At 37.9% G+C, this 27,122-nt stretch overlaps 5 protein-coding genes across 5 annotated transcripts; 2 read left to right on the top strand and 3 right to left on the bottom strand.

The window, feature by feature from the left end:
* The first annotated feature begins 301 nt into the window (after positions 1 to 301).
* LOC137748230 (probable calcium-binding protein CML17) lies at positions 302 to 2,189 on the top strand. Its single transcript, XM_068488345.1, has one exon. It carries the CDS (start codon positions 313 to 315, stop codon positions 1,234 to 1,236), a length of 924 nt encoding a protein of 307 aa, XP_068344446.1. The 5' UTR covers positions 302 to 312; the 3' UTR covers positions 1,237 to 2,189.
* Positions 2,190 to 3,228: 1,039 nt separating this feature from the next.
* Positions 3,229 to 6,021, bottom strand: LOC137747414 (uncharacterized). The gene is made up of 5 exons (XM_068487519.1): positions 5,455 to 6,021; positions 4,561 to 4,696; positions 4,175 to 4,395; positions 3,845 to 4,018; positions 3,229 to 3,616 (listed from the first exon to the last, which is right to left on the bottom strand). Exons 1-5 carry the CDS (start codon positions 5,662 to 5,664, stop codon positions 3,530 to 3,532), a joined length of 828 nt encoding a protein of 275 aa, XP_068343620.1. The 5' UTR covers positions 5,665 to 6,021; the 3' UTR covers positions 3,229 to 3,529.
* A 3,214-nt stretch (positions 6,022 to 9,235) lies between these two features.
* LOC137746524 (uncharacterized) lies at positions 9,236 to 11,108 on the bottom strand. The gene is made up of 4 exons (XM_068486546.1): positions 10,595 to 11,108; positions 10,401 to 10,494; positions 10,167 to 10,266; positions 9,236 to 9,864 (listed from the first exon to the last, which is right to left on the bottom strand). The coding sequence occupies exons 1-4, from the start codon at positions 10,779 to 10,781 to the stop codon at positions 9,748 to 9,750; spliced, it is 498 nt and encodes a 165-aa protein (XP_068342647.1). The 5' UTR covers positions 10,782 to 11,108; the 3' UTR covers positions 9,236 to 9,747.
* Positions 11,109 to 16,733: 5,625 nt separating this feature from the next.
* Positions 16,734 to 20,526, bottom strand: LOC137748465 (UDP-N-acetylglucosamine transporter UGNT1-like). The gene is made up of 10 exons (XM_068488618.1): positions 20,274 to 20,526; positions 19,517 to 19,593; positions 18,833 to 18,991; positions 18,603 to 18,736; positions 18,305 to 18,435; positions 18,160 to 18,204; positions 17,949 to 18,046; positions 17,756 to 17,863; positions 17,341 to 17,397; positions 16,734 to 17,228 (listed from the first exon to the last, which is right to left on the bottom strand). The coding sequence occupies exons 1-10, from the start codon at positions 20,395 to 20,397 to the stop codon at positions 17,154 to 17,156; spliced, it is 1,008 nt and encodes a 335-aa protein (XP_068344719.1). The 5' UTR covers positions 20,398 to 20,526; the 3' UTR covers positions 16,734 to 17,153.
* A 1,579-nt stretch (positions 20,527 to 22,105) lies between these two features.
* On the top strand, positions 22,106 to 26,965 carry LOC137747700 (uncharacterized). The gene is made up of 15 exons (XM_068487858.1): positions 22,106 to 22,316; positions 22,414 to 22,587; positions 22,687 to 22,738; positions 22,841 to 22,948; positions 23,572 to 23,656; positions 23,801 to 23,855; positions 23,950 to 24,351; positions 24,555 to 24,614; positions 24,724 to 24,822; positions 24,912 to 25,022; positions 25,203 to 25,274; positions 25,379 to 25,495; positions 25,871 to 26,020; positions 26,104 to 26,204; positions 26,377 to 26,965. The coding sequence occupies exons 1-15, from the start codon at positions 22,254 to 22,256 to the stop codon at positions 26,705 to 26,707; spliced, it is 1,980 nt and encodes a 659-aa protein (XP_068343959.1). The 5' UTR covers positions 22,106 to 22,253; the 3' UTR covers positions 26,708 to 26,965.
* Positions 26,966 to 27,122: the final 157 nt, after the last annotated feature.

Consider the following 27,122-nt stretch of genomic DNA (forward strand, 5'->3'; position numbering starts at 1 on the left):
TAGCTCTAGTTAGGAAGAAATTTCACCATCCTATAGGCGGACCATGTAGCTATGCGACCATGCGCTCACACACAGAGAGTTGTCTGTTTGGAACACGCACTCAAACTCACCTGATAGGCTAATTGTCTATGATGCCGTACGCAGATAGTCGGGCAAAGAACTCCCTCCAAATTAGGGCAGTGTACCCATGTATAATTGGAAGTCAACTTTGAGAGTACTACTGTTAGCAAAAATAATACATACAATTAGTAAGTAATCACATGAAGCTAATTAATAAGAAAACAAATGTATGTTAAAGTGTCGCATTATTTTATGTTGAGATCACGCGGTTTGTGGGACAATGGAATCGAAAAGCATACCAAAAACCGCGTAGTGCTGGAAGATGTAATTTGGAAGATTTTACCAAAGACTTTGATAAGACGACAAAGTCAGTTCTTCTCCTTGCTCTTTGCCTCCTCGTCTTCTTTCTTCTTCTTCTTCTCCTTCTTCTTCCTTATCATTTTCTTCTCCTTAGTAGCTGAAAAAAAAAAAAAAAAAAAAACAGAAAAAATGGCGGTAACCACTATACTTTTATTAGCAGTCTTATTCATAGCTGGCCTTGTCAATATTTTCTTTCGTTTTCCCACCACCAAGCTCCTTGCTTGGTTTCAATCTTTGTCCAATCCCTACTCCACTCCTACTACCACTCCAAGCAAGGACAAAGATAATCTTGTTGTGAATAGTATTAATCCGCAACCAAAAGTAGCAGATCAGGCGGCGGAGCTGAAGCAAATGTTTGCCACATTCGACAAGAACAGTGACGGGTTCATCACAAAGCAGGAGCTCAAGGAGTCACTGAAGAATATCAGGATTTTTATGAGTGATGCGGAGGTGGAAGAAATGGTGAAGAAGGTGGATGCTAATGGAGATGGGTTGATTGACTTTGATGAGTTTTGCATGCTGTGCGGGTCCATGCGCCGTCGGGATGATGGGGGAGTGGAGGGCGGGGATGGGGGAGGAGCGGAGGAGGAGCAGGAGTTGAAGGAGGCGTTTGGTGTGTTTGATAAGGATAAAGATGGGTTGATTTCGGTGGAGGAGTTGGCGATGGTGTTGTGTTCTTTGGGATTGAGAGAGGGGAATAAGGTGGAGGATTGTAAGGAGATGGTGAAAAAAGTTGATAGGGATGGAGATGGTATGGTTAATTTTGATGAGTTCAAGAGGATGATGAAAGGTGGAGGACTTCTATTAGCCCACTAATTAGGTATTGATCTCTAATTAAGCTCCTACTTCCAAAGCTAGTAAGATTTAATTACCATCATCAACTTCTTGCATTAAATGGTATGCATAATTGGCTTGAGACATCGTTTCTCAAGTTTAGGTACTCTTACCTCCAAAGATCCAATAAGTTTCATCACCCTTCATCAACTTGTTACCGAAACAACTTCATACTATCTGATTGGATTGAGATGCCGTTTCTCAGGTTTAGGTAGGTATTCCTCGTGTCCAAACACATGCACCAAGTTGTATGGGAAACAAGAAAAACCAGACATTGATTAATTTGCAGCTTCATCTTCAACTCACAACCACCCTGTGTCATGGCATAGGATGCCATTCCTCCCTAACCAACCTTCTTTGCTGTCTCTCTCTAAAGTAGTAGCCTTCATTGCTGTCTCTCTCTAAATTAGTTTATTTTAACTTTTCATTGGCAGACAGACCATCATGGTCAATGCCCTTATGGGTTTTCAATAGACATTTACCTTTTACCCCCTCTTGCTGTGTGATATTATTATCTGTAATATTTCTCCAACCTTGATGAGTTCAACAGCATATGATGTATTGCAATTCTTTTCTATACAAGCAATATCGGGAAGAATGAAATTGAACTCGAAATCAAAATCTTGAGACAAAAGGTGAATATTCTTAACCAACTGAGCAACAAACCGCTTGTTGAATGCTCTTAACTAATTGAGTTATTAGCCGCTTACCATGTTTTGTTTTCTGTGTTATAGTTTCACACAACTGTTGTCAGCTTGAGGCCAAAAAGAAAAACAGATGTTGTCAGCAATTTAAATATTTTTTAAGCCTGTGAAGTTTCCAAAAACTCATCACTAGGCCATGTTTGTAGTTTTCTGTCTAGACATGTGCCCAATTGAAAATTTCATGGCTGGCTGAAAGCATATTGTGAATAAATCAATACAGCCTAGGATCTTCGTTGGCATTTGCATTAAAAAAGGAACAAAAGCAAAAGCCAAAAGAAAAAGTTGAAAGGGATCATTATATATATTTCTAAACGATTAAGATTGTATATAAAATATTTGAATAATTGTAAAAATAAAATTTCTCAGCTAAAACAATTGTGGCATTGAAGCGACATCCGTATTTCTGCTGCTATATCAAAATTTTCTGCAACATAGAATAGTGCCGTCTTCATGAAGCAATTTCCCTGTCCATCGAGTAATCAAAGTGATTCAGAGAAAGTCAAATTTATGGTGCTAAAGAGATCCCTTGCATGTACGAAACGGCAAATTCATATGGAGGAGGATTATCTACCTTTCTATTCTCATCCCCTTCCATCTCCTTATCTCATACATTATTTTTTGTCTTATTATCTATATAAAAAAAATTAATATAAGATGTTAACGTGACTTAACCGTGACCGTTCAAATAGAAGATCATGAAAGGGTAGGGAGATAAAAGGGTAGATAATCCTCCTCCAATTCATATTCCTACTTACTTATTTTTGGTAATCAATTCCCACTTACTTTTTATATACAGAAATTCAAACGATTTTGAGAAAATAAATTTCGGGAACAAGACCTCAAGTTGAGTGCAGCGATAAACACTCTTAATTACTTAAGTTACAAGTCTCTTACAAACCACACAACTTGTTCACATCCACCTGCGAACAACCCGGGATAGATAGAGGTAGAATACCAGAGAGATCGTACCTTTCAAAGTTTATCTTTCATCTTTCAATACCTCACGAAACCCCGGCAAAAACCACACATGCGAGTTTCACTGCCCATCGAAATGGCATTTGGAAGTGTTGCTGGCTTAACGCTTGGGTTTCTGCATAGAGCAAAAATCGGGGAAAAGACAAAGGAATGAGCGATGCCCACGGAAGCAAAGATGCCATTCACAGATGATAACTGACATCAAATTTTGGATCTGTACGGTCACTTGGTGGACACAAAAAATTGTAGAGGATGCATGGAATGTACAAGAATTCAGCCGACGAATTCGATTGAATAAAAGGGTTTAAAGCATAAACCATCTTTAATTTAAGTATAAAGATACAATTAAATCACTAAATGTTTCTTCCTATAAAACCTACATAACATCATTGTGCCTCCAAATAATTCCGAATTACAGACATCGGCCAAATGGCAACCAGAACATATCCCTGACTTCGTGTTTCAACGAAACTGAGTTGTGATTTCCCAATCAACACAAATACAGTTTGAAGTCCCTTCATGTCATTAAAACTTACACACGAAAGCACGTGATCCATCCACAAAGCCGAAGAAACGTTTATCTGTATACAAATTCTTTAGAAAACATCCGGATGAAAATGCCCTGGGATGGAGCTGCTTTGTTGTGCCTGCTTTAGGTGCATTGTAAGTGCATAGTTGTTCACCTGAAAAGGTATAAAAGAAGTAATCAAACGATAGTGATCAGCAACGAAGAATTTAGAAAACTTAAGCAAGCAATGACCAGGATGAAGAACAACTTAAAAAGGAACGGTAACAGGCTAGCAAGGAGATCATGTAATGAGCTGTTTGTATAAAGCAAACAAGACCATGTTCTGCTCCCAAACTTCCATCGAAATATAAGGTTGTATAGTGATTAGGTTCCTGAGCTCAACCTCGAGGGTTCTCAATTGTTCCTGGTACTGGGCCACCAGTTGCTTCAGATGCTGCAATTCCTGGCCTCTATCTTCAAACTCCTTCTGCCGTTCATGCTGAGTGGATACAGCCCGCTTTAAAATTGTATTTTCCTGAATAATAGCTTCCAATTGTTCCTTCAGCATCATATTTTCCTACAACAAGGAAAAACATAAGTACAGCTAAGCCATTATGAAAAGAAAAACATTCCCCCGGTTTTCAACTAACTGCCAAGGGAAGAAAAAAACAAGAAGTAACTAGACAAAGAGACATATATTGGACATGCAATATATGTAATTAAGAGGTCGTACCTGGCGAAAGCTTTGGGCTACCTCTGTGGTTGCACGAGCACTAATAGACTTCTCCAAAGCCTCAAGCACTCTTGAAGCACGAGCTTTAGCATCATCCATGTTAGAGGCACTCATCATCTCTCTGACAACGAGCTCCACCCACTCCGCTCCATCCTTGGGAAGGTTATTTTGCACTGATGGATCATCGGTAATTGCAACCTCTCCATTTGTTGCTACCGCACCTGAAACAAAATATTGATCCACCCCACTTAATGTCTACACTACTAGCAAGATTACCAAAAAACTTATAGATTCACTTCTTGAAAGACTATCACAGTGTTAAGCCCTGTGGAAGGTGAGACAACGATATAACTTTCTAGGTAAAGCAAGAAAGTATCTGCTCATACTTTGTGATTGGAGTTGCACATTTGCTTCTGACGCTATATCAGATTTTCCTGCTGCACAACCTAAACGTAGCTCATTCAAACTTTTGATAGCCGAATCCAAATCACCACCACATTCTTCAAGTGCTCCCTCCAGAAGCTAGGATAATAATTTCAAAATGCTTAGTAACTTGTCATCTTAATTAACTAGATATGATGCACGTCCTCCAAAGTTGAAGGATATTAAGAACCTATGACAAGAAAAAAAATAGTGCGCATACACATGTGGAGTTTCAATTACGGGAGGTCACCAATCACGTTGGGTTGTTGATCGAGTTGCACAACGAAGTCAATGCAACCAACCACATTATAGGGGCAGCGTGCATCCGTGTCACACATGTTTAACTCCCTTGTATAGTGTGTGTGTGTACACACGCACGCACACATACGTATATGTATGTAAACATACACTTCTTGGCAGTCGGATAATCAGAAATGCAACAAAGCAAATATGCCAGAGAACGAAGATTTAATATAAAAAAATGATAGAGAAACATGTAATATGCCACGAAATGATCAACTAGACTCAAACCAATTATCATAAAAACACCCCGAACACACGAAAATGCAAGAGGAATTCCATTTGTAGTTTCACAATTGAACTAAACAATTCACGATAATCATGGCATACGAAATTCGGGTACGCCGAAAACTAAGAAGATGCATTCCCTTTAATACTGGGCATTTAAATTAGGCTCGCTAACCCAATCCAGTCCTATCCTATCCAATCCAATCCAAGCAATCAAATTCATCCCTTCGAATGATGCATATAACAATAAAAATGAACAATTCCAACATAATTACACAGAATTGATTAAATAATGAAAAAAAAAGGAGAAAAATGAATGAAATGTGAACCTGGTTGTCCATGTCCGGGAAAACGGCCCTGAGGTGTTCGATCAAATGCGAGGCAGCAAACGACGTCGTGGAGGGATGAGAGAAGCGAACAGGGGAGGAAGAAGAAGAGCAGCGGATTCTCTTGGAAGCGGAGGAGACGGGAGGGGAAGTCGACGGCAGCGAGTTGTCTTCGAAAATCGATGATCTCTTCCCGCACACTACGGCAGACATGTTTTGCCTTCTCTCACTCTTTCTCTTCTTCCTCCTGCCTCTCCCCCGCCGTCGGCTTCCTTATCATGCAGCGCACCGTTTCGATCTCAGTTTTCCCCCAATTTCCAACCCTAATTTCCGATCCAGATCGCAACCCCCTCCAATTCCAACCCCTAATGTCCCCAAATTTGGCAACAATTACAATTTCAAGGTTTTATGGGCAGAGAAATATAATATCGGGAAAGAATTTAATCGGACATTGAGTCTTTGGTGCTTCTGTGTTGCTTTCTCCCATGGTGCTTTTGGCTTTTGGAGTTTCCCTCCAGAGCGGATCACCGGTAAGGAGATTGGTGATAGAATAACGCCTGGTTCACGAGGGCCACGAATCAGATGACGACACGTCAGAGAAGAATGGATGTTAAGTTTGTTGGTGGGGTACGTGGATGGTCTCTATTGGGCAGTACTTGAGAGTGTATGGGAAGTTGGAGGTCTCGTGTGTGACGTTATCATGTCGTGAGGTTTCTTATTATCTTTTGCTTTGTTTGACGTTGCTCGGTCGTTTGGTTCAAGGAGCCGGCGCCGCCCTGGATTGCAAGTCAATTAAATCCTCTCTCTCTCTCTACGTTTTCCATTTTTTAATGATTTTTTATGGGCTGGGTAAGAGGCCCAACCCAAAGTCAAGCCTACGTATACTTGCAATTGCACATTATTTTACAGTTTTATTGATAGTGATATTTATCAGACGGTCGATCTGATTGTATTTTTTTATAACATCGATATTTTGCATTAAAGAGATGGAAGTTCGGCTAAATCACATAATGGACAGCTTACTTTGATATCGAATTCGTCATCCACAAGATTTGAGCCTAAAACCTCTCACTTCCAAGTGAAGAGGAATACCATCAAACCGTAGTACTGAGTGGCAAGCACAACTGTATTTGAATGTGTTATTTAAAATGCTATATTCTATGGGTAGAAGAGATTTTTCAATGTGCTTGAAACACATGGTACATTATATGTTATTATACAAATAGAATGAAGTTTTTTTCTTTCAAATGTTCATCCACTTGTATAATGACATATGACGTATTTTCCCGTATTCGGGCAGACTAAAAATTATCTCCTATGGTGGAAGTGTGATTTTAAATTGACTCACCCCCTTCACAATCCGACTGTTCTGAATCCTTCAAATATTTAGGGTTTCCATTCCATGTTTTTTCCCTGAGTTCCGGAGGCAAGATTAGCATCATTGGAAGTTGGAACCAAAAAAGTGCTCCAGCAATAAAAATTGGATGTAAATTAATAGACTGGAGAGTGTGACCCAAAGAATGACAACGACCAACCTCCACTGAGTTGAAGGTGATGATGGAATGGGGCTTCGTGTTCTGATGCACAACCTTGGCTTTTCAGATGGTGGAGTGAAAACTAGTAAAAAGAAGCATATAAACCCTAGCATCAAATCACATACTCTTTAGGATTATTATCCCCAAACCCCAGCATGATACCATATTTGATGCATGAAATTCTCCGAATTTGGTGGCGTTGGTTCTGACCATTCATGCTTGTATGACTCACAAAGTCAGAATAGTTAAAATCTTAATTGAAACGCATGTACGACTAATCTTAACACTTTTGTAAAAGCTTTACTCGTATTAAATATGATAGAGCTTGATAATATGTATGATTTGAGTTGGATGTTGTTCATCCAGATAATTCATGCTTACAAGACGCACAAGCAGAAAACGACCATAATCAGCCCGGTGCTATCACGATTGATCCCATCACTGGGCTTCATCATACGCATGATCTAATTCGGGGTCCTACATGTTGGCCAATATATGGCTCCTTGTTACCAAGTAAGTCCCAACTTGAAAAGGGTTTTGGTATATTTGCTATGCAGGGCATATGTGGTTTTCACAATTCAATTCATTACACATCCTCCATCTTTCGCCTCCTATTGTCCTACAATGCAAAGCTTTCAGATTTTGGTTTGGCGAAATCCCGGTTGAGGGAGACAATACGCATGTTTCTACTAGGGTTGTTGGAACATAAGGCTGTGCTACTCCAGAGTATGTTAAGGAAGATCATAACAGATGGTTCAAATTTTTCGAGACATTCGAAATTGATACAGTACAATCCTTATGTAATACTTAGAAGTTTAAGAAGACTGATAGCTATCATGTATGTTTTACGGACAAGGATTGTCTGCCCTTCCGTGCCGTCCTGTTTTGTGTGGTCACAGTTAAGCCACGTCAACATTTTATATTATTTTTTTTTATAGAGATAATAAGATAAAAATGAATAGTAATATAAAATGTTAACGTGATTTAACCGTGACCATACAAACAGGAGGGCACAGGAGGGCACCAGAAGTGGGAGGGCATCCAATCATTGTCCATGTTTTATATGTATTACATTCAAAGAAAAGAGAGTCAAACCTTAAGAGCAAAGCACTCGAGAAATATGAATGTCCAAATGAGCTTAGCTATGTGAACTTATTTTTTAATCCTATTGGTTCAGAACATAATTAACTCAAAGATCTCTGTATGAGTTTCTTGTTTCATAAGAAATTGGAGGTCTAACCGGTACAATTTGTGTTCCCTTCGTTTTCGCAGGACACTTGACATCTAAAACTGATGTGCATACTCAGGAGAAAATAAAGCCTTGGTGTAGTTTTAGTTAAGATTTTAACAGGAAGAAGATCCAAGGACAAGAAATGCCCAACCTTGGGGCATGGGCTCGGCCACATTTAGCTGACAAGCGAAAGCTTTCCTTTCTAGTGGATCCACGCTTGGAATTGAACTACTCCATTAAAGGGGTCCTGAAGGTCTCACAATTGGCTTACAGCTGCCTTAGTAGGGACCAAAATCCCACCCTACAATGGATAAAGTCGAGAGGGTTCTTACTCCGTTGCAGGATGTCAATGACCTCGCCATTTTATCTCATAATTCTCGTTTATCTCAACAAGGAAGGCGAATGAAGAAACCTGACGGAACTCAACAGCTCACCTACAGCCAGTCTAAGAGCATCAGAGACTCTCCGTTAAATACTGGCAAGCAGCAACGCAGATGATTGTTGCGCTTAGTCAATCCCTTTCCTGGACTGCAGACTTGACACACGATTGAATGAAACAAAGGTCGCCTTTTGTTAACGGTTGTATATGAAATCTTCGAGCCAAAGTGACAAGTGGAAGAGGCTAGGAGAGCTCACATCTGATATTTTGGAATCATCATTCATCACGCCTACGTCTCATTTGAGATATATATTTGCAGCTAATTAATGTCAGCCACTTTGATCGAAATTTTGCAGTGTTATAAAACATATAGGCGAACGATCAACGTGATTTATATGAGTGATGGAAGTAAGGTATAATATTAAGGGTGGTGCTATATATCCACACACCCTTTTTTACCTTCCACATACATCTCTCAATTTTCGGCCATCAAATCAAATGATTTGAAGAGAATCAAAGAACATAAATTAAGATGAGTGTATATGACGTAAAAGAGACGTACATGAATAACATCACCCTATTAAGAAATAGATTTATGTTTTGTACCATGAACAGATTTGTAATACCACATGGCATTACAATAAAAAACTTCTGGAAATTTCAACTTTTTTATTCTCTCTTACATTAAAATTTATTGAAACTTGCTGTAAACATACAGATGAAGACAGATATAATCCTCTTATGATCTACCATTTCGATACATAAAGCCCTGGCCTTCATCTGCATCCTCTCCTCTCTTAGTCATGCTGCACCTTCCTATAAGTGTGTATATATGCTCTCTGCAGAGTCGGATTTCAAACTGAAGCTGATCATCTGGAGATCTAGTAACCTCGATTTCAGTTTTCGTAATCGATCCATGAAATATTTCAACAATTTACCATTCTCTGCTGGCTGTTCATTGGACTGTACACATGATTTTAACTAACAAGTTCCCTGTGATTCTTGCTATATACAACTATAAAAAACGTACATGCCTTAAGAAAAAAAATGAAAGAATCGGATTTCTCAAGTGGAAGCATTCGTCTACAAACCCTAATATTGCATGCATGCATGCATACAAATTATTCATGTGTGATTGTCATTCATCATCATCACAACTTTACCAGCTGTTCATAAGTAGAGATGTCACATATCCTTTTCCTCCACAACCCTATCCGCCGCTTTTCTCGCTCATACTTAATTATTGAAGCATGTCGAACAAAAAATATCTGCACATTTTAAACCAAAATTACAATATATCATTAAATCTTGGAAGTCAAGAAAAATTAGATGAAAATTCAAGGAAATTTAGTAAAATAATCAAAAATGAAATCTCAATTGTTGAATTGATCAAAATCAAATATTGAAGACAATACTGATCAAATATTGATAACATAACAATAGAATATTTGATGATATATTGAAAACTGATCATTTCAGCAATTGAGATTTAAAAATTAAATCATTTGTTCTAAATTCTCAAAATTCAAAGCAGAAGTTTAAAGGTGACAATAATATATAGCTAGACAACCTTATCGCCATCTTTGATTCCAAAAGGTCGGATTAATGCTTTGTAATCGAGTAGCTTCTGACCTTCATAGCATAAGCAAAAATTACCCCACACATGTGACCTATTCGGAAATTTCAATAGTTACTTGAATCACTTTTTTCTTGTATAAATATATTAAAGAAATTGTACAAAATATATACCTTCTAGTTACTTTAAAACAAACCAAATCCATGCCGAGATTGTATTCATACGTACCATGAAATCATTTCATCTATCGACGACTGACTAAAAACATCTTTCACTGCCTCGTTCAGTTCGGCCACGGTCGCCGTCTTCGAAACTTGAATCTCTGCCTCCATTGAGAAGAAGAAAATCAATTAATCACAACACACACGATGCATGTACGTACGTAAAAAGCATGATCAGCGCATGATATTAAATTTATGTACCAAAGCTAGAACCATCCAATTTGATGACGAAGAGCGTAAGCGGCTCCTGGGGCAGCTTTTGGTAAGCATGGTTCTTCCGACCGCTGCTGCTGAGCAGTCTCCGCGGAGATAGAGATGCCGGAAACAGGCTGCAAGCGGCGGCATTCGTGGCCAACTCTTGTTCACAAATATCCACCTCCATTTTCATGCACAAAAACCAACTCAAGAAACTAAATTTCCTCAGCCTCAACGAGACGTGCCCTAAAATTTAATTACAAAATAAAAGTTTGTTGGGAGTGTTTGATGGAGTTAATTACCTAATGGAAATATATCAGAAACAGGACGTGTTTTCAACGCGTCAACTTAACTGCTCTGAGGGGAAACTCAAGATTTTAGGTCCATGACTATGTCATAACCATGAATTAAGCAAATAGGTGGTACATCCATCAATTTCTAAACCCTACATGCTCGGCTGTATTTTTGGGCCGGGGCAGAATTTAGATTAATGGTCAGAATTTAGTCTAAAAACTAAAAATATGGGTGGCGGTGGTTGCATATGTGCCTCTAACTCAAATGGTTGACCTAATTAAAGAACGAAAAGAGATATTCTACGGAGATTATCTTAAAATAAAAAAAATTTATGGACCTTTTGACACTTCACAAGTTAATGTGAATTTTCGTGCTAATATTTTAAAATATTGGACAAAAAAATATGAGGTGGTAGAGAATTTATAAAGAGTCTCAAGTCTCCATTTCACAACAAAATAAAAAAAATACAGAAAGAAAACGTTAGGTTAGTGTGAACGTGTATAACTAACCAGGGTCAAGAAGAACAAGTATCGTGAGGGTACAAAGAGAACTTAATTTGAAAGGAAAATTAGTTATATTGACATACAATGCTCAAGCAATATATATAATTTGAAAAACAAAAGTTCATCATGCTATTTTAACATTAAATTTGATGATTCCATTACTTTCCTATATTGGCCTATACGGTTATTTTTCTAGAGAAAGAATGAGAATAATAATATGTTTCTCCAAATTTAGGAAGGTAATTAGCTCTTCTGTCTTAAAAAAAAAAAAGTAGGGAAATGCTAGGAAGATTACGTTTTAAAATCATATTTTGTAAATCATGTGATGCGGTAGTTGATGGTTAGATTATTTCTTTGATGATTCAGAGAAGAAATTCAATCATCAGTCGCCACATAATATGGTTCAAGTAGATGATCTTTTAGCATCACCCAAAACAGTATTGTTCTACATATGACATTAGTTACCATGGGAATTTTTCACTTTAATGAACTCTAAAAAAAATTACTTCTATGACTATAGTTAATTTTTGTTCAAAGAATGTAAGTTACAAAAATGTGCATGAAAGGACTATGATAGTATAAACTCTCATTAAGTATAGATGATAAGGGAATACTACATTTGAAGTTGAACGTACGTTACTATGTGCAGAAAGTTGAGGTTCCATCATAAAACTAATTGACAATATGGAGAGTAGCTTAACTTACTTACTAGCTCATACAATGTCCCTCCTCCCATCGATATGAGATTCATTTTCAACACACCCCCTCAAATGTGACAAATTTTCAAGTCTAACACCTGAACAACCCAAATGGGGTGACGTGGAGCACGTGTGGCCATTTGCCTTCACACATGGAACAACCTGCTATGATACCATGAAGAAAGTTGAGTTCCACCATAAAATCAATTGCCAATAATATGGGGGGAGTAACTCAACTTACTTATAAACCCGTGCAAAGTCCCTTCTCCAAGTGAGATTCATTCTCAATACTATGTTAATCAATCAAAAGTAAAACCAGATATTCGAACCATAAACCAACAATCACAAGAGAGAGGGAGGAAGATTGCATATCTGTGATCGATCTCTCTAGATCGAAGACTGCTTGGAATCAGAATTATGAACTAGTAGATGACCCATCGATTAGCTCTCCTGCTTCAAGTTCGAATTTCCACTCTTATTTTGTTGATAAAGAAAGACTAATAACTAACAAATAGAAGTATAAATTCGGTCAGGAATAACATTAAACCATGCGATATCTTGCAACAAGTCACATAAATTAGTCCAGCTAGTCCAGAAACCCTAAATCAGTTAATAAAAACCTGATGAAGTTAGAGAGGAAAAGCAATTGATTTAGTTATGAATAAGCAACAAATAATTAAGAAAGTGATATTGGCGCGGCTCAATCTGAGATCAATTTACGCCAGCGGGGATGTGTAAATCTGTCTTCGGATTGAACCTCACCAACATCGCTTTCTCTCTGCTGCTTCTCAAACATGCATATCCATGCCATAAAAATGAAGATAAAACAAGCTACCATAAAAGAGCAGATGTTCTTTCACCATGAACCCGAAAGCACGTCAAGTCGTTGAAGGAATGTGGACAAATCTAAAGAGTTTGTAGCGGTCTTTTTGCCTTTTGAGCAGGGCTAGCTGCCTACCCTTGACCTAATAAAAGGGGCAAAAGACTTGAATTAAAGAATACCAAATATGGTCCCATGTCGGCTCCATCAAACCAAATTTATTTTCTTTTACAAAGCGATTTTTAATTCATTCTAAACTACGAGATGAGAGATTCGATCTTAAATGTAAAAGAAGGAGTACATATTGCTCTAACCAACATAACTACACATTTACGACCAAATTATAGAACAACGGTTAGAGACTAATTAAACTAATTAAGGTGGCTGCTAGCTTAGTGGGGTGGAAGGGTCAAAGGTATATAGTGGATTGTAGGGTGTCGAATTGGGGCCAGTATTTGTTGAAGTGGGTTTGTGGGATCCATAAAATATTAATAACTTGCATCTAATTAGCACCATCGAGTCAAATGCTTTGGGCAATAACATTTTATATTCCACACCATAAAAAATAATGCAGACACAAAAATATCGATAGCTATTGAAGTGGGATTTTAAAATCATGCATGATACAAACATTACATGCAGCAATAAGAAACATATACAAGAGAACAAAAATCTGAATACAATTATAGCACAGATGGGATATCTTCTAGAAACAGCCGTACATGGTATCTTAGCTATATAGATATATTTACATATAGACTTATATATGTAGATATCTATATACACACACTATGGTTATGGATTTAGGTTAACAGTTGCCAAAACAAACAAATGCAGAGTTTTTGAGCTAGTTAACAAGTGTGCCATATATATAACAAAAGAAACAGCTATCTGCAGGATGAGAGAGAGAGAGAGAGAGAGAGAGAGAGAGAGAGAGAGATGAGGGAGAGGTGAAGAGGGAAGGGATGGAGAGGGATGAGAATGTATACTGGTAGGTTTTACCTCGGGATGAGAGGATATGGGAAGGGGGAGAAGAAGAAGAAGGTGAGTGGAATGATGTGAATGGGGAGCAACACTACTTTAGGGTTTGTCATGCTTAGTTTGTACTCAAATAAATCAACCAACTTCCCCTGCGCATGCACCTGAAATATTCTCCCACCAAAAAACCAAAACAACTCCTTTAATGCACCTCTCTTTCTACAATATTTTATCAATATTTCAGACCCCCACCCTTTTCAATTTAATTAGTATGTCATGCTTTTCTTCGATGATTAATTATTTAATCTAAGAATAAGATGCTTGGCTTATCTGTAATACATACACAACTGTATTGCATTTAGTCATTTTTTAAAGTTGTTTGATCAATTTTGATAGAACACTCATACCAAATTTAATCTAAACTACATGAAATTTTAAAATTCTTCATCCAAACATGGCATAACGGATAATTTGCAACTTTGCATGATACACAATTGGTATATCATTATCATATACTGAAACAGTAACAGAAAGTGAGATGAAAATATAGCTCGCAGCATATTTAGGCCTTCTACTATTATGCAAACTGTAAGTAAGACCTAAGTGGCACTTGGTACGTGGTGCCCAAATAAGTATAAAGAATGTACAGGTATAGAAACTAAAATGATGGGTCAAAAGAGAAGATGCATGCAGTCTCATGTGTGTGCAGTAGTACTCTTGAGAGAGAGAGATTGGGAACAGGAGTGCAGAATGTCAGCGAAGTGATTTAGTCTAAAAAGAATAAAGACTTTCGGAATGGAAGGAGAAGGAGTAGTACGTACAAAGTTGCTATCTTTCACACACACACAAACTGAGAGAGAGAGAGAGAGAGAGAGAGAGAGAGAGAGAGAAGGAGACTCACGTAAACAAAAACAAAGACAGACACACAAGTTTCAGTTAATCTGTTTAATTAATTAATTAGCATGCAAATGCAACAATACACTTGCACACACTCAGAGTGATGAGTGATGAATTTAATTCAGCAATTAGGAGGAATATGCAGCAAACCAGAGCGGGGACACCGGCGCTAAAGAAGCCCTGCCTTGGGCCTCCACTGCCCGACACTTTCCTTGGTTTTGTCTTCCCTTTTCCCTTCACCATCCACATTTTCCCTTTATTTTAAGGGCCACCTGCCTTCCCCCTCCCTCTTCTTCTCTTTGAAGCTTTTGGGAAGTGCAAAAGATCCCCCACCCCTCCTCACTCTTTTATTTAACAAATATATATTTGTTAAAAATTCTCTCTCAAAATTATAAATTAGCTTACTAGAAAGTCGTTCTCTCTCTCACACTCTCATTATTTGGGGCGATAAGTTCGCGTGCCACTAACCAAGCAGATTCCCCCACGCCTTAAACCATTCCAATCCCCTTTCTCATCTTACTACATACACCAGATCCTAGGTCTTTCTTTTTGTTAGACGACTAAGACTGAGAGGAGGTCAAAAGCAATGGATTTTTACGCCTGCTCTCCCTCCAAACACCACATGTATTAACAACGTACGATCACGTATTAAGTATGTATAAATACGTATTAAGTACGAACAGATAGTGTAAGATATCCAAGAAATGGTGCCAAACACAAGGGGGTGCGACCAAAATACAGTAGAATATGCAGACCATAGGGTGTTTTGTGTGTAGTTGGACGGTCAAGTAGTCTAGTCGTCCACACTTAAGAATTTCTATATATCACTCAATAACTCATGATAGTGTTGGTATCTCCAAGTGTGTATATGAAATACGTGTTCCAAATGTATCCAGAGTATGTACTTACAAAATTTTGGTATGACCATGTAATGCATAGTTGAAACAGTATTAATGAACAATAAACAGTTTACAAGGAATAAACTCCAGCAGTGTCAGAAGTCAGCTGAATATTTCTGGTCTAAAAATGGTCATCATCCTTTCGCTGTTGAGAGCCTTTGATTAAAGAGGTAGACAAAGAGACACCTATGGTCGACTCATAAGTGAGATTTATTTCAGGCTAAGCAGAGGGGGCCGATACCATGTTGGCGTTTTTATATTCATCAAGAAAGCAAACATACTTTCTTCAAACAGTAGTTTTTTCTTCTTCCTTCTTTTCCTTCAAACACAGAATATTTGAACCTACTTTTCTTTTCTTTTCTTTTTTTATAATTTCTTGCCTCCCACACGTCACTACAACTTTCTTTTCTTTTTGCTTTAATCTAGTTGTTTCAGCAGCAGCTGTTTGCCTTCTGGTCTATCGATCGATGCGCCACATAAGCAGCATGGATTTTGAGATAATTTGGAGTTTTGAAGGGAGAGCTCGGATCCGAAGTTGGTGAGGAGAAGGTGCAAGTTCTGTCTCATAGTCAGGCCAATTTGCATGAAATGAGGGATATTGATCATGGCTCATGGGGTGTTTTTCAATCATGCATGTCATTTAGGGCAAAGTCGCTTGTCACCTTGCCAAACAAGAGACTCCTCTCCTCTACGCACGAGAATGACTCGCAAAAAACAGATTTACTATAATCGTAATTTTATTCTATTCTATTCCAATAAAACGTCACTTGCAAATTATTCACATGACATTATATCGAATCAAAACCTCATGTGGCAATGAATCCATTTCACGTATATTGTCCTCCCTCTACACAGGCACACGAGAAAATTTTGGATAAGGGTGCTTGACTACATCATCTATAAGGTATTTTCTTTCGAAAGTATGGGATCCTTGTACATCAAGTTTTAATTACTAGTTTTTATTTTATTCTGGGGTTGGTCCGTGAGGAATGGGGACAACTACAAAAGTGATCATCCTCTGAGCCGTCCGTCCTTACCAGGTGTGAGAGTTGCCCTAGCTTAGGCAGCCCTACAAAATATCGTCTCAAAGCGATGGTAATCTGTAGGCTCTGCGCAATTTCAGAACTCCGCAACTTGAAGAACAAGAGCTTTGTCATTGTTTCAAAGTAAAAACTACAAGTTCTCCCAGGCAAGAACAAAACTCCCGTCTAAATTACACATCACTACGTCAAATCTACTAATTAGCAAATTACTACTTGCTAACTAGATAGCTTGCGGGAAATCGGAACTCAGTACAAATATAAGCTACATGTTTGATAAACTTTAATCTTTTGAGACTACGCTAGAAAGATTATTTATTTCTCGTCAAGAACCTGAGGATACAAATCAAAATTTGGCAGCTGATGCAGGCAGCCATTCCCCAGTCATCGGACCACTACTTCGCCTGAAGGAAGACTTTATGTAGCCACTTGCCTCTCATTTCCCTCGGAGTTTACAGTACGCATATAAACAGGACCCAAAAAAACCAAGAGATTGACCAGCAACATTTAACTTGAAGTAAAGCAGGGCAGTAGTTCACATGAAACGTAAGCAAAATATTGACTGTCAGTAGTGACTAAATGAGCATTGCTGGAATAACAGGCAGATGGGAGTTTACGCTTACCAAATCAAATGGAAGCCCGCCGAACAGTAACCAGCCAAGTCCGATAGTAAAAAGATCCTAAAATAGCACGGATAGGATCAGCTGTGATTGTTGAAGACAATGGCATGCAGAAAAGAATATACCAACTAATGCAGGGCGTGGCTGTCCCAGCCTCTATCATTTGGGACATCGACTCTAATGCGTTATTTCTAAAGATCAAGTACAAGTGGAGTCCTACTTGAACATATATATGATGTGGAATAACATGTTGGAATACTATGACAACCATATGGAAGCCAACTGCCTTGACAGTATAAAATCAACAACAATGAGCCAACTTCAAGAAAACCTAATTATATGATCATAATAAAATGACTAACACCGGAAATGTTTGTATGGTCAGCATAACACAAGGTCCGGAATGAGCATCATATACCTTCAAATTACCACAAATTGTCTGTGTGAGAGCAGAATTCAGAGTGGTATTCCAAAAAACGCAATAATTTAGGGAAAAAGCCATGACACAGGAAAGCAGCATCACAGCCTGCAAAATATTCAAATTTAGCAAGTTTCAAAAATTCTTTGATGGAGAGAGAGAGAGAGAGAGACTTCTCATGAAAGTGAAGCACCTGAAACCCAGGGGAGAATAGATGCGGGAAGTTTATCATCCCTTCTAGGTCACCGTTAATTGATGTCCAAAACAGCAAGATTGGTCCACATATTATTCCTATGATACAGAAAATAGATTTCGGTAGAATATTAGTTAAGCCAGAGTACATTTTCACGCAAAATGAACCTGAAGGCAATACATGAAACTTTGTTTTTAAGTCTTTTTCTCACCATTGCACCACATTAGGCCAAAGGTACTAAGACCACTGGATTTACCTGCAAAATTGAAGCATATTTTGTATTAATAACGATACCTAGTACTCGAGTGTCACATGAATAAATGAGGCATAAGACAACAGAAGAACAATGATACTACCAATATGAGCTATAGAAGCAAGATATATCGCCGTGCATATGTTTGCAACAAAGACAACACCATAGCTATAGGCGTCAAATGACAAATCCCGAGCTCCGGCAACAATTGCACCAAGGATAATTATCCCCACACTGATGAAGTCCTTGGATGCATTCCATTAAGAAAGGTGTCAAAAACATAAAGACTTAATTGCAAAACAATACGCCCATGTGCATGACTGAATTTCATATAACCCATCATTTTATTCCTTCCAATAAAACCAATGCCACAATTATGGAAAAGTAAATGTATTGTGTACCTGCCCATAACAGGATATGAATGTTTCTGCCGTGTCAAAATATGCTCAACAATCATTGTAAAAGCTACTGTAGTCCGTCTGAGGGTGGTGTACATAGGAACATTTATACCACGAACTGATTCCATTGTAATCAACTTTCACCATAAGGATTACGGATATGCATCGTTAGAATGGATATCAAAATGTCTAGCCAAAGGATGAGCAAGATTCCCCACTAGTCATATACCTACCATGTAAAGCAAATAGGACATTGCAAGAGGAAGAGTGCGAATCAACGTCTTAAATGGTACGAGAACTGCTGGATTGTTCGGAGTACTCTCTGGTTCGGTTGTGAAAGAAACGATCTTCCTGCATTTCATTGCATACAGAAATGTACACGACGATACCATCTAAAAAGACATTCAGAAGCCACTCTAAGAAAAATATCATTCAATTAGCCTACAAGTTGTCAGCCAAGACGTTGGTACCAGTAAGAGTATTTAAATTTCTATTAACATGCATCTGACCATGCAGATTTGAGTAAAGATTAGCATCAGTCGGGGACACAGTAAGACGTCATTGCTTATTATTTTCTTTTTTGATAAAGGAAAATTATCCTCAAGGAAGACATGATGATATTATGCATTTATACATACATAAATCTGAACTATCCCAATGCTGTATAGAATCAATCTAATGTACAATTTTCGGCGAACGAGTCACGGAAAAATAATACAAAACATCTGGGAATCACAGTGCATGGCTAAAGAGTCAATCTTTGCTTAAACTTAAATCGGTAACTGAAAACAAAGAAGATATGCTAATTAAGCACTAAGCGATTGTCATAAAGTATTGCGAAAGCAAGATATACTTTATAGTTTGTAAGTCGAGGACTACAATAATACTACATAAAGCAGACTTAGGCGGTATGATACCTGGAAAAGTGTGATGACATTTGCAGACGGGAAATTGTAAGAAGAGAGGGCTGCTTTGTTGAACATTATCAAGAGAACTGCAGAATGAAGGGCAAAGCATGATCATACATGTTACAAGGGAAACTAGACACATACATCAAGAGAACTGCAGAATGAAGGGCTGCTTCCTCATGAAAAATTATTGACCAATGTATTGAAAGGTATACAGCAGAAACTAGACACATACACAATGAACCATTTCTTTGACCCGAAATACATACATGTATACAATGAACCATTTCTTTGACCAAAAAAACAAAATAAAAATACTGTTTAGTTTTTATAAGGAATTTTTATTGGCGCTTCAAAATTCTCATCGACTGAGTGCACAATAAAATTTTTGGATTGTCAGTCAAAATCAGGACATCATATACCCTCTGGCCAATGCACCACGTCGGCAGCTCCAATTGTTACGTTAAAAAGGCGAGCACAAATCAAGAAGGCTCTGCTTTGCGAGTCTTACTTTACTTTACAAAGAAATTGCGAGTTTTACTTTACTATACAAAGAAGTTATTTCCATGATTCCATGATAAAAGGAGAATCAGAAAAAAATATACGATCTTTTTTTTTTATAAATTCCAAAATCCTTTTCTTTTCCTGCGTTTAGTGATCAACCAAACAGAGCATAGACAAATTCATAGCTTCAAAGGATCATATTACACGAAATTACGAAAGCAAGAAAGCCGATACAGGCAATAGGAAAAAGAAAAGGAATTACCGGCGGAAGCCATGTAAGAAACGGCAGCAAAAGCTCCTTTCTTGGTCATCGCCGGGGAATTCTTGGTCCGCGGAGAGTTGGAGGAGGAGACTGGCAACTTCATCTGGGTTCTTTCCGTCTCCATCGTCAAACATGCCCTTTCTTCCCCACTCTCTCTCTCCCTCCCTCCTTCTGAGTCGCAGAGACTGACGCTCTGGAAAGTCGAAGCTTTTGGGCAACTTTTAAGAAGGGGGAGTGGGAAAGTGGCAGTGGGAGTCAGGGCGGGCGGGACGGAATATTTTAGGAAGTAATGATGATTCTGGTCGGGTGTAAAATAATAAAATAATAAAAATAATTAATTAGATTACCAAAAGCAGAATGTAAGCGTACGATTTGTGTCCTTTTTTGCGAATATTCATCCCAACCATCCAAATTCCACAATTTATTGCCATTTGGCTTTTTTGTCTCCTCCTAATCTTGGAATATATTCATGAAAAAAATCTTGGAAATATTAGTAGTGAAATTATCCTATAAATGCATTCTATCTTCTTCAAACCAACGTGTCCCGTGTTCAATCTCTTTATCTCATTTTTATCGATTTAAATTAAAAATCTTTAATTAAAAGAGATTTGGTCAACTTTTTTAATCAAAAGCACTGAGAAACTTTTATATAATAATACGGACACAATGACACACTTTTCAACTTTTATTAACAATACAATCAAAAATATTTTAAAAATTGACACGCGAGTCCTTGCCAGTTGACATGTGAGTCTCTGGCAGGTCTCCGCCTCTATCTCTCACCTGTCCACCTGCAAATATGTTTTTTTTTTTTAAGGAAACTAATAAAAATAATTTAAAATTTTTGAGTTTTAACTAAAATAATAAAAAGGCATTGCAAGTGAAATGTTCTTAACGTTAAAAGTAAATAGTACTGAAAATGTTTCGTCAAGACTCTCTTTATTTTTATAAAATTTAAAATGAGTGCTGATAAGGCCACCACATGTCCTATTTTCCGAGTTCGGATACTCTTTGTGAGGATCTCAGAGATCCGTGAATCGTGTCTATTCATCGTATATCGTGCGATCAAAAATCATTTTAAATATGTTTATTTAAAAATAAACATAAACAGTACTTGATAAAAACTGACCGCACGATGTACGATAAACAAGCACGATTCATTGATCTCCACAATCCTCATCAAAAGCATCCGAAGAGAATCCTATTGGCTATTTTCCCACCCATCTGTTAATAAAACCAGGGCAGCATATAAAAGAAAAAGAGCTACCGTCAGCAGTGGTTGTGCCTGATTTATTATTGATGGTTGGGTGGGTGATGATGTGGCTGATGGTTTCTATTTTGAGTTTTCCAGTCTTTGTTTTTACCTTTTAGGAATAGTTAGGAAAAAATGGTGGGTGTGAAGACAGTTCTAGATTTTTGGTAAATTTTATGACGGGTGAAATTATAATGTGGGTGAAAATATAAGACAATAAAATTGGTATGGTAGCACTTTTTAAAAATTAATGCACCAACCAAATAGATTCAACCTACAACATTCAAACTTCACTGAATATTAATTGAGAATCCATCACTATTTCAAAATGTTAATAGAGAAACAATCGATGTTTTTAAAAAATTATTGTCATTACCACCACCACTAATATTACTAAATATACTCTCAAATCGAAACTTTTATATTCAAGTTTACCAAATACTTTTAAATTATTTTTCATACTCTTAAACTTTTAAAAATATAATTTATAAAACGCTTAACTGTTTTTTTTTCTTTTTTTTTTTTAAATCAGAACAATACTAAGGCTCTAAGCCAAGCTATCCAACACGAGGAAAGAAGGAAGTCCATTACGCGCAATGTGGCACCCCTCGCCTTAAGAATTCTCCACGGCGACCCCACTGCCTTGCCCACTAAGGATTCTCTCTCTCTTTCTCTCTCTCTCTCTCTCTCTCCTCGCTTTCTTTCTATCCATCTGCAAATCGTCGGCGATGCAAGAACCAGAGCTCCACGATCTGTCCGACGACGCCGATTACGCCGCGTCGCTGCGACACGTAAGCGTTTCTCCGGCGACGCAAACTTTAATTCATCGTTTCTGAGTGTTTTAGGGTTGATTAATTTGGGGATTTTGTTCGCTTTGATTTGGATTAGGGCTCGGCAAGCATGATGCGGAGCGATAGCGGGAAGCACAGCTCGTCGAGCGAGCATGACGGTGCCGAGGTGGTTTTCTTGAAAGACAATGTCACCATCCACCCCACTCAGTTCACCTCCGAGAGGATTAGTGGAAGATTGAGGCTAATTAAGCACGGCTCTTCTCTTTTCATGGTATTATTGATTAATTAACGATTGATTAATTAAAGATTATCTCTTGATTACTGGTATATCTGTTAATTATTGTTGTGTTGGGTTCGGTTTAATTTTTAGACATGGATTCCGTACAACGGCCAAAACTCGAACGCTAGGGTGTCTGAGAAAGGTTCTGTAGCTTTAGAATTTGAATTTTAGTAGTTAATTTTGTTAAATTTGTTGAATTTATTTATATGTTCAATTTTTGTGGTTTGTGCTTGTGGTGGTGTAGATAGAAATCTTTATACCATAAGGTCTGTGCCATTAACGGAGGTGCGGTCAATTCGTCGCCACACTCCAGCGCTTGGATGGCAGTACATTATCGTCGTTTTGGCGACAGGTAAAGCCACTTGATCATGATTTGTAAGGCCAAATTATATATGGTGTTGGTTACAGTTTGTTTGGCAGCTTTACTAGACTATTGTTGTCCGCTATTTGTTCGCGTAATAAGTAATTGGAATAATTTCCTTAGGAGCTTGTGTACTTGATACTACTTACTATTTAAGGGCCAACCCTTGGTGATTGCCTTGTTAGTCATCCCAATGCAGCGTAATCCCAATTCGAACAACCAATTTGGAAGTATATCTAGTAGGTAGAAGAAAGCAAATCATGTTAAAGTGCAAGACTTTAAGTACATATTCTATAATTTCACAATTTTTCGTAGTCCATCTCTTATCCCTAGATATTATTATCCAAAAGTAAACGGTAATAAAGGCCAGATATCGTACCGTGTAAGAACCATTTGTGCATACAGTTCAAGAAATTAACTAGATTTGCTAAAAAATCTTGTAATTGTCTAAGGTTAGAAGAAAAGAACAGGTGGTAATTATCAAATCGGGTTTACTGTTTCTGCAGCCTTCGTTTTGCTCCTTGATTTACTTAGGCTTGTATCTAAAGCCGTATACCCTTGTATGATGTTTTGTTTGTATTTGTATTATATGGTTTGAAAGTAAGTTTTTGCAGGACTTGCATTTCCTCCTCTGTACTTCTACAATGGGGGAGTCAAAGAGTTCCTTGCTGCAATAAAGCAACATGTTTTCCTTGTGAGGTTGGTTATTATTGTTAATTGATATAAATACCTTCCGAAACTTAAGGTCCAAAGATGAAAGATTCCTTTTGCTACATGTTCTAAATCCTTAATTTCCAATTAAAAATAGATAATCCAGAATTTCATTCTGTTAAATGTTTTCAGGTCAGCTGAAGATGCAAATGTATTTCTGGTGAATGATTTTCAAAATCCTCTCCAGGTATGCATTATTTATCTTGTAAACTTTGGTCTTCTTGATGATACTATCAAGCTGGAAACTGCAATGTTTTCTCATGATTTATTTGTTTCTTCAGAGAACTCTATCGTCTTTGGAGTTGCCTAGGGCTCTTTCTGTTGCAAGTGGGCAATCTACATTAGTCTCAGTTGGCGAGAACTCTTCAGATGAAAACCAGGAGAGAACAAGTGGGTATGTTCAAGATGGAAGTTTAAGCATTTCTCAATACAATGAGAGGCAAAGGCAAAGGGTTCATGATCCTGCACGAGATCTCTCAATTCAAGTGTTGGAAAAGTTCTCTCTCGTGACCAAATTTGCTCGAGAAACAACTTCTCAACTTTTCCGTGATAATCATAGTAACGGATATGGTGCTATAGAAAGGAGAAGTAATAACCAGTCTCCCATTGATTACCCTCAGAAGGCGTCCCATGATTCAAACAGAGCCCCTGAGAAAAGTCCTGTCCCCCCAGATTCCCTGGAGGTAAATTTTCCGTTTTATTTTGGGACAAACTGTTGCCATCAGTGCTGTTAATTTATAAATGAACTCAAGGAAGTTTTCTGGCTTGGTGCCAATAGAAATGCGTAGTTAAAAGGTTTTAAGATGTAATTTAAGCTTAGTCAAACATACAATTTCCTTCGGATTATCATGTCCATTGTATTCATAATCGTTGTTCAAATTGGCAGTTTGATAAAGAATCAATGGTATGGGGAAAACCACGACAGCCACCTTTGGGCTCTGATGAGGTGATTTTTTTTCACTTTTGAAAATGAAGAGTAGACTGTAGAACTGGAGCTGCTAGAAATGTGTTGGTATTGTCATATAGCTTTGTGTAAGTTGCGCTTATTTTTGCAGTGGGAAGCTTTCTTTGATTCTGAAGGAAGGATCATCTACTCAGAAGCTTTCAGAAAGAGAATATTTTATGGGGGAGTTGAGCACAAACTACGGAAAGAGGTTTTTATACTGTTGTATGTTGGAAACTATGACCAAGTGCCTTGTTTGAATATGCATTATGTCATCAGTATTCTTAATTTCGATTGTAGGTGTGGCCCTTCTTGTTGGGATACCATGCATTTGATTCAACAGATGCTGAGAGGGAATACCTTAGGGCCGTTAAAAAGTCAGAATTTGAAACCATAAAGAAGCAATGGCAGGTTGGTAGTAATATTATTGTATATTTCTAATTTTCCACTAAGATACACACACTCTACCCCCCTCTCTCTCTCTCTCTCTCTCTCTCTCTCTCTCTCTCTCACTAACATGCACAAAAATGCAGCTGTCCTGAGTAGCTTGATTAGGTGGCTTATGATATATATTTGTATTTTCCTCTGCAGAGTATCTCCCCGGAACAGGCCAAAAGATTTACAAAATTCAGGGAGAGAAAAGGCCTCATTGAGAAAGATGTGGTATCATGAAACCTGCTGGATTTATTCTGATCTTTCAACTTCAGTTATGAATTATTGCTGTTTTAAAGTCTAAAAATGTTAACTGTGTTCTAACTTTTCTTTAGGTAAGGACTGACAGATCTCTCTCCTACTACGATGGGGATGATAATCCAAATGTGAATCTGTTACGTGATATACTCTTAACGTACTCATTTTACAACTTCGATCTTGGTTACTGTCAGGTGATTACTTCTCCTGCTTAGTAGATTCTTGCTGCAGTTGGCTGCATAAATTGATTTTACGTTTCTGCAAAACACATGAAGCTTAAGTAAGATACCATTTTACCATGGCAGCGTAAAAGTTTGGTTTGTGATTATCTCACGATATATAATCATATTAGCTGTGTGGTTTATGCACATTTGTCATCTATGTAGTTAAATATTTCATTTGGGATATAGCTTTCATCTTCCCGTCTCTTGTGGTCATGTTTGTAAAGTGAGAACATTATCTTCAAATATTGAAATCTGAATGTAAGTTGTTTCAGTATGTAACTCCTCAGTTCAGTTGTGGAAGCTGTGTTCCATTGCTTTATGAGATATCTTTCTTTTGTCTTGCAGGGTATGAGTGATCTCCTGTCCCCAATATTGTATGTAATGGAGGATGAGTCCGAATCGTTTTGGTGTTTTGTTTCACTGATGGAGCGCCTTGGGCCCAATTTCAACCGTGACCAAAGTGGCATGCACTCTCAACTTTTTGCAGTAACTAAGGTCTCCCTCTCTTATCTACCTTCACATTGCTTTGCCAGGCAGAAACTGTGTTCTTAATTCTTTCTGAATCATTGTTGTTGTAGTTGGTGGAGTTGTTAGACGTTCCGTTGCACAATCACTTTACTCAGAAGGACTGCTTGAATTACTTCTTTTGTTTCCGCTGGGTTCTAATACAATTTAAAAGGTCAGGTTCTACACTCCATTAGTTCGTAATATTGATTCATTTATGTTATGCATGTATGGATGTATGGTTGTACGTTTGTGAGAGTTACTGTATAGTTGATTATTACAGTGTTACTGTATATTTCTTTCACTCCGCTTTTCCTGATAGAGTTTCATCGCGTATCTATCTTTAGGGAATTTGAATTCGACAAAACAATGCGCTTGTGGGAGATATTGTGGACGCATTATCCGTCTGAGCACCTGCACCTGTACGTCTGTGTGGCGATATTGAAGCGACACCGTAGTAAGATAATTGGGGAGCAAATGGACTTTGACACTCTATTGAAGTTCATCAATGAACTGAGCGGTCATATAGATCTTGATGCCGTGGTCAGGGATGCAGAGGCTCTGTGCATATGTGCCGGCGAGAATGGTGCTGCTTCCATTCCACCGGGAACTCCGCCGTCATTGCCTGTTGATGATGTGTTATTGTACCCTCAACAAGAACTAGACGACATATTGTAAATGTATTCCCATTCGAGGGAGGATTCATCGACCTTGAACCTCCGACATTTTGGAGATATAATAATTGCTTTTCAAAGACAATTAGCTTGTTTTTCGTATGTTGATCTGCAAGGCTGCAACCGTGGTTTGTATGATTTATCGTGTCTTAAGAAATTACATCTTGGCATCATGCGTGTCCAATACGAGAAATTGACATGCGATGTGAATCTGCAATTATGACAGTATTTCAAGTTGATCAGCCATTGCCGTGCGTTTTAATTTTCTCATTGATGCATGATTGATATTGATTTGCGATATTGACATATTGACATGTTCGTTGCAAAAAAGCTCTTTATTGTTCAAAACAGGAGAGAGAGAGGTGTCATCAAGCGAGGTCACTCACTGCCAAAGAAAACCTGATAATGGTCCCTGGTAT

This window comes from Pyrus communis, chromosome 10 (assembly GCF_963583255.1).
Source record: "Pyrus communis chromosome 10, drPyrComm1.1, whole genome shotgun sequence".
Classification (NCBI taxonomy): domain Eukaryota; kingdom Viridiplantae; phylum Streptophyta; class Magnoliopsida; order Rosales; family Rosaceae; genus Pyrus; species Pyrus communis.

Excerpts from the sequence above, each read along its gene's own strand:
- LOC137748230 (XM_068488345.1), top strand. The coding sequence starts at position 313 with ATGTTGAGATCACGCGGTTTGTGGGACAATGGAATCGAAAAGCATACC.
- LOC137746524 (XM_068486546.1), bottom strand. The coding sequence starts at position 10,781 with ATGAAAATGGAGGTGGATATTTGTGAACAAGAGTTGGCCACGAATGCC. Across the intron at positions 10,267-10,400 it reads ATAGATGAAATGATTTCATG|GTCACATGTGTGGGGTAATT; the intron begins GTACGTATGAAT and ends ATTTCCGAATAG. Across the intron at positions 9,865-10,166 it reads GAATCAAAGATGGCGATAAG|ATATTTTTTGTTCGACATGC; the intron begins GTTGTCTAGCTA and ends TAAAATGTGCAG.
- LOC137747700 (XM_068487858.1), top strand. The coding sequence starts at position 22,254 with ATGCAAGAACCAGAGCTCCACGATCTGTCCGACGACGCCGATTACGCC. Across the intron at positions 25,023-25,202 it reads CCATAAAGAAGCAATGGCAG|AGTATCTCCCCGGAACAGGC; the intron begins GTTGGTAGTAAT and ends TTTCCTCTGCAG. Across the intron at positions 26,205-26,376 it reads GTTCTAATACAATTTAAAAG|GGAATTTGAATTCGACAAAA; the intron begins GTCAGGTTCTAC and ends ATCTATCTTTAG.
- LOC137748465 (XM_068488618.1), bottom strand. The coding sequence starts at position 20,397 with ATGGAGACGGAAAGAACCCAGATGAAGTTGCCAGTCTCCTCCTCCAAC. Across the intron at positions 19,594-20,273 it reads TTCTTACATGGCTTCCGCCG|TTCTCTTGATAATGTTCAAC; the intron begins GTAATTCCTTTT and ends TTCATTCTGCAG. Across the intron at positions 17,229-17,340 it reads GCGGGCTTCCATTTGATTTG|TTAAATGTTGCTGGTCAATC; the intron begins GTAAGCGTAAAC and ends CTTTACTTCAAG.
- LOC137747414 (XM_068487519.1), bottom strand. The coding sequence starts at position 5,664 with ATGTCTGCCGTAGTGTGCGGGAAGAGATCATCGATTTTCGAAGACAAC. Across the intron at positions 4,697-5,454 it reads TCCCGGACATGGACAACCAG|CTTCTGGAGGGAGCACTTGA; the intron begins GTTCACATTTCA and ends TTATTATCCTAG. Across the intron at positions 4,396-4,560 it reads TGTGCAACTCCAATCACAAA|GTGCGGTAGCAACAAATGGA; the intron begins GTATGAGCAGAT and ends ATTTTGTTTCAG.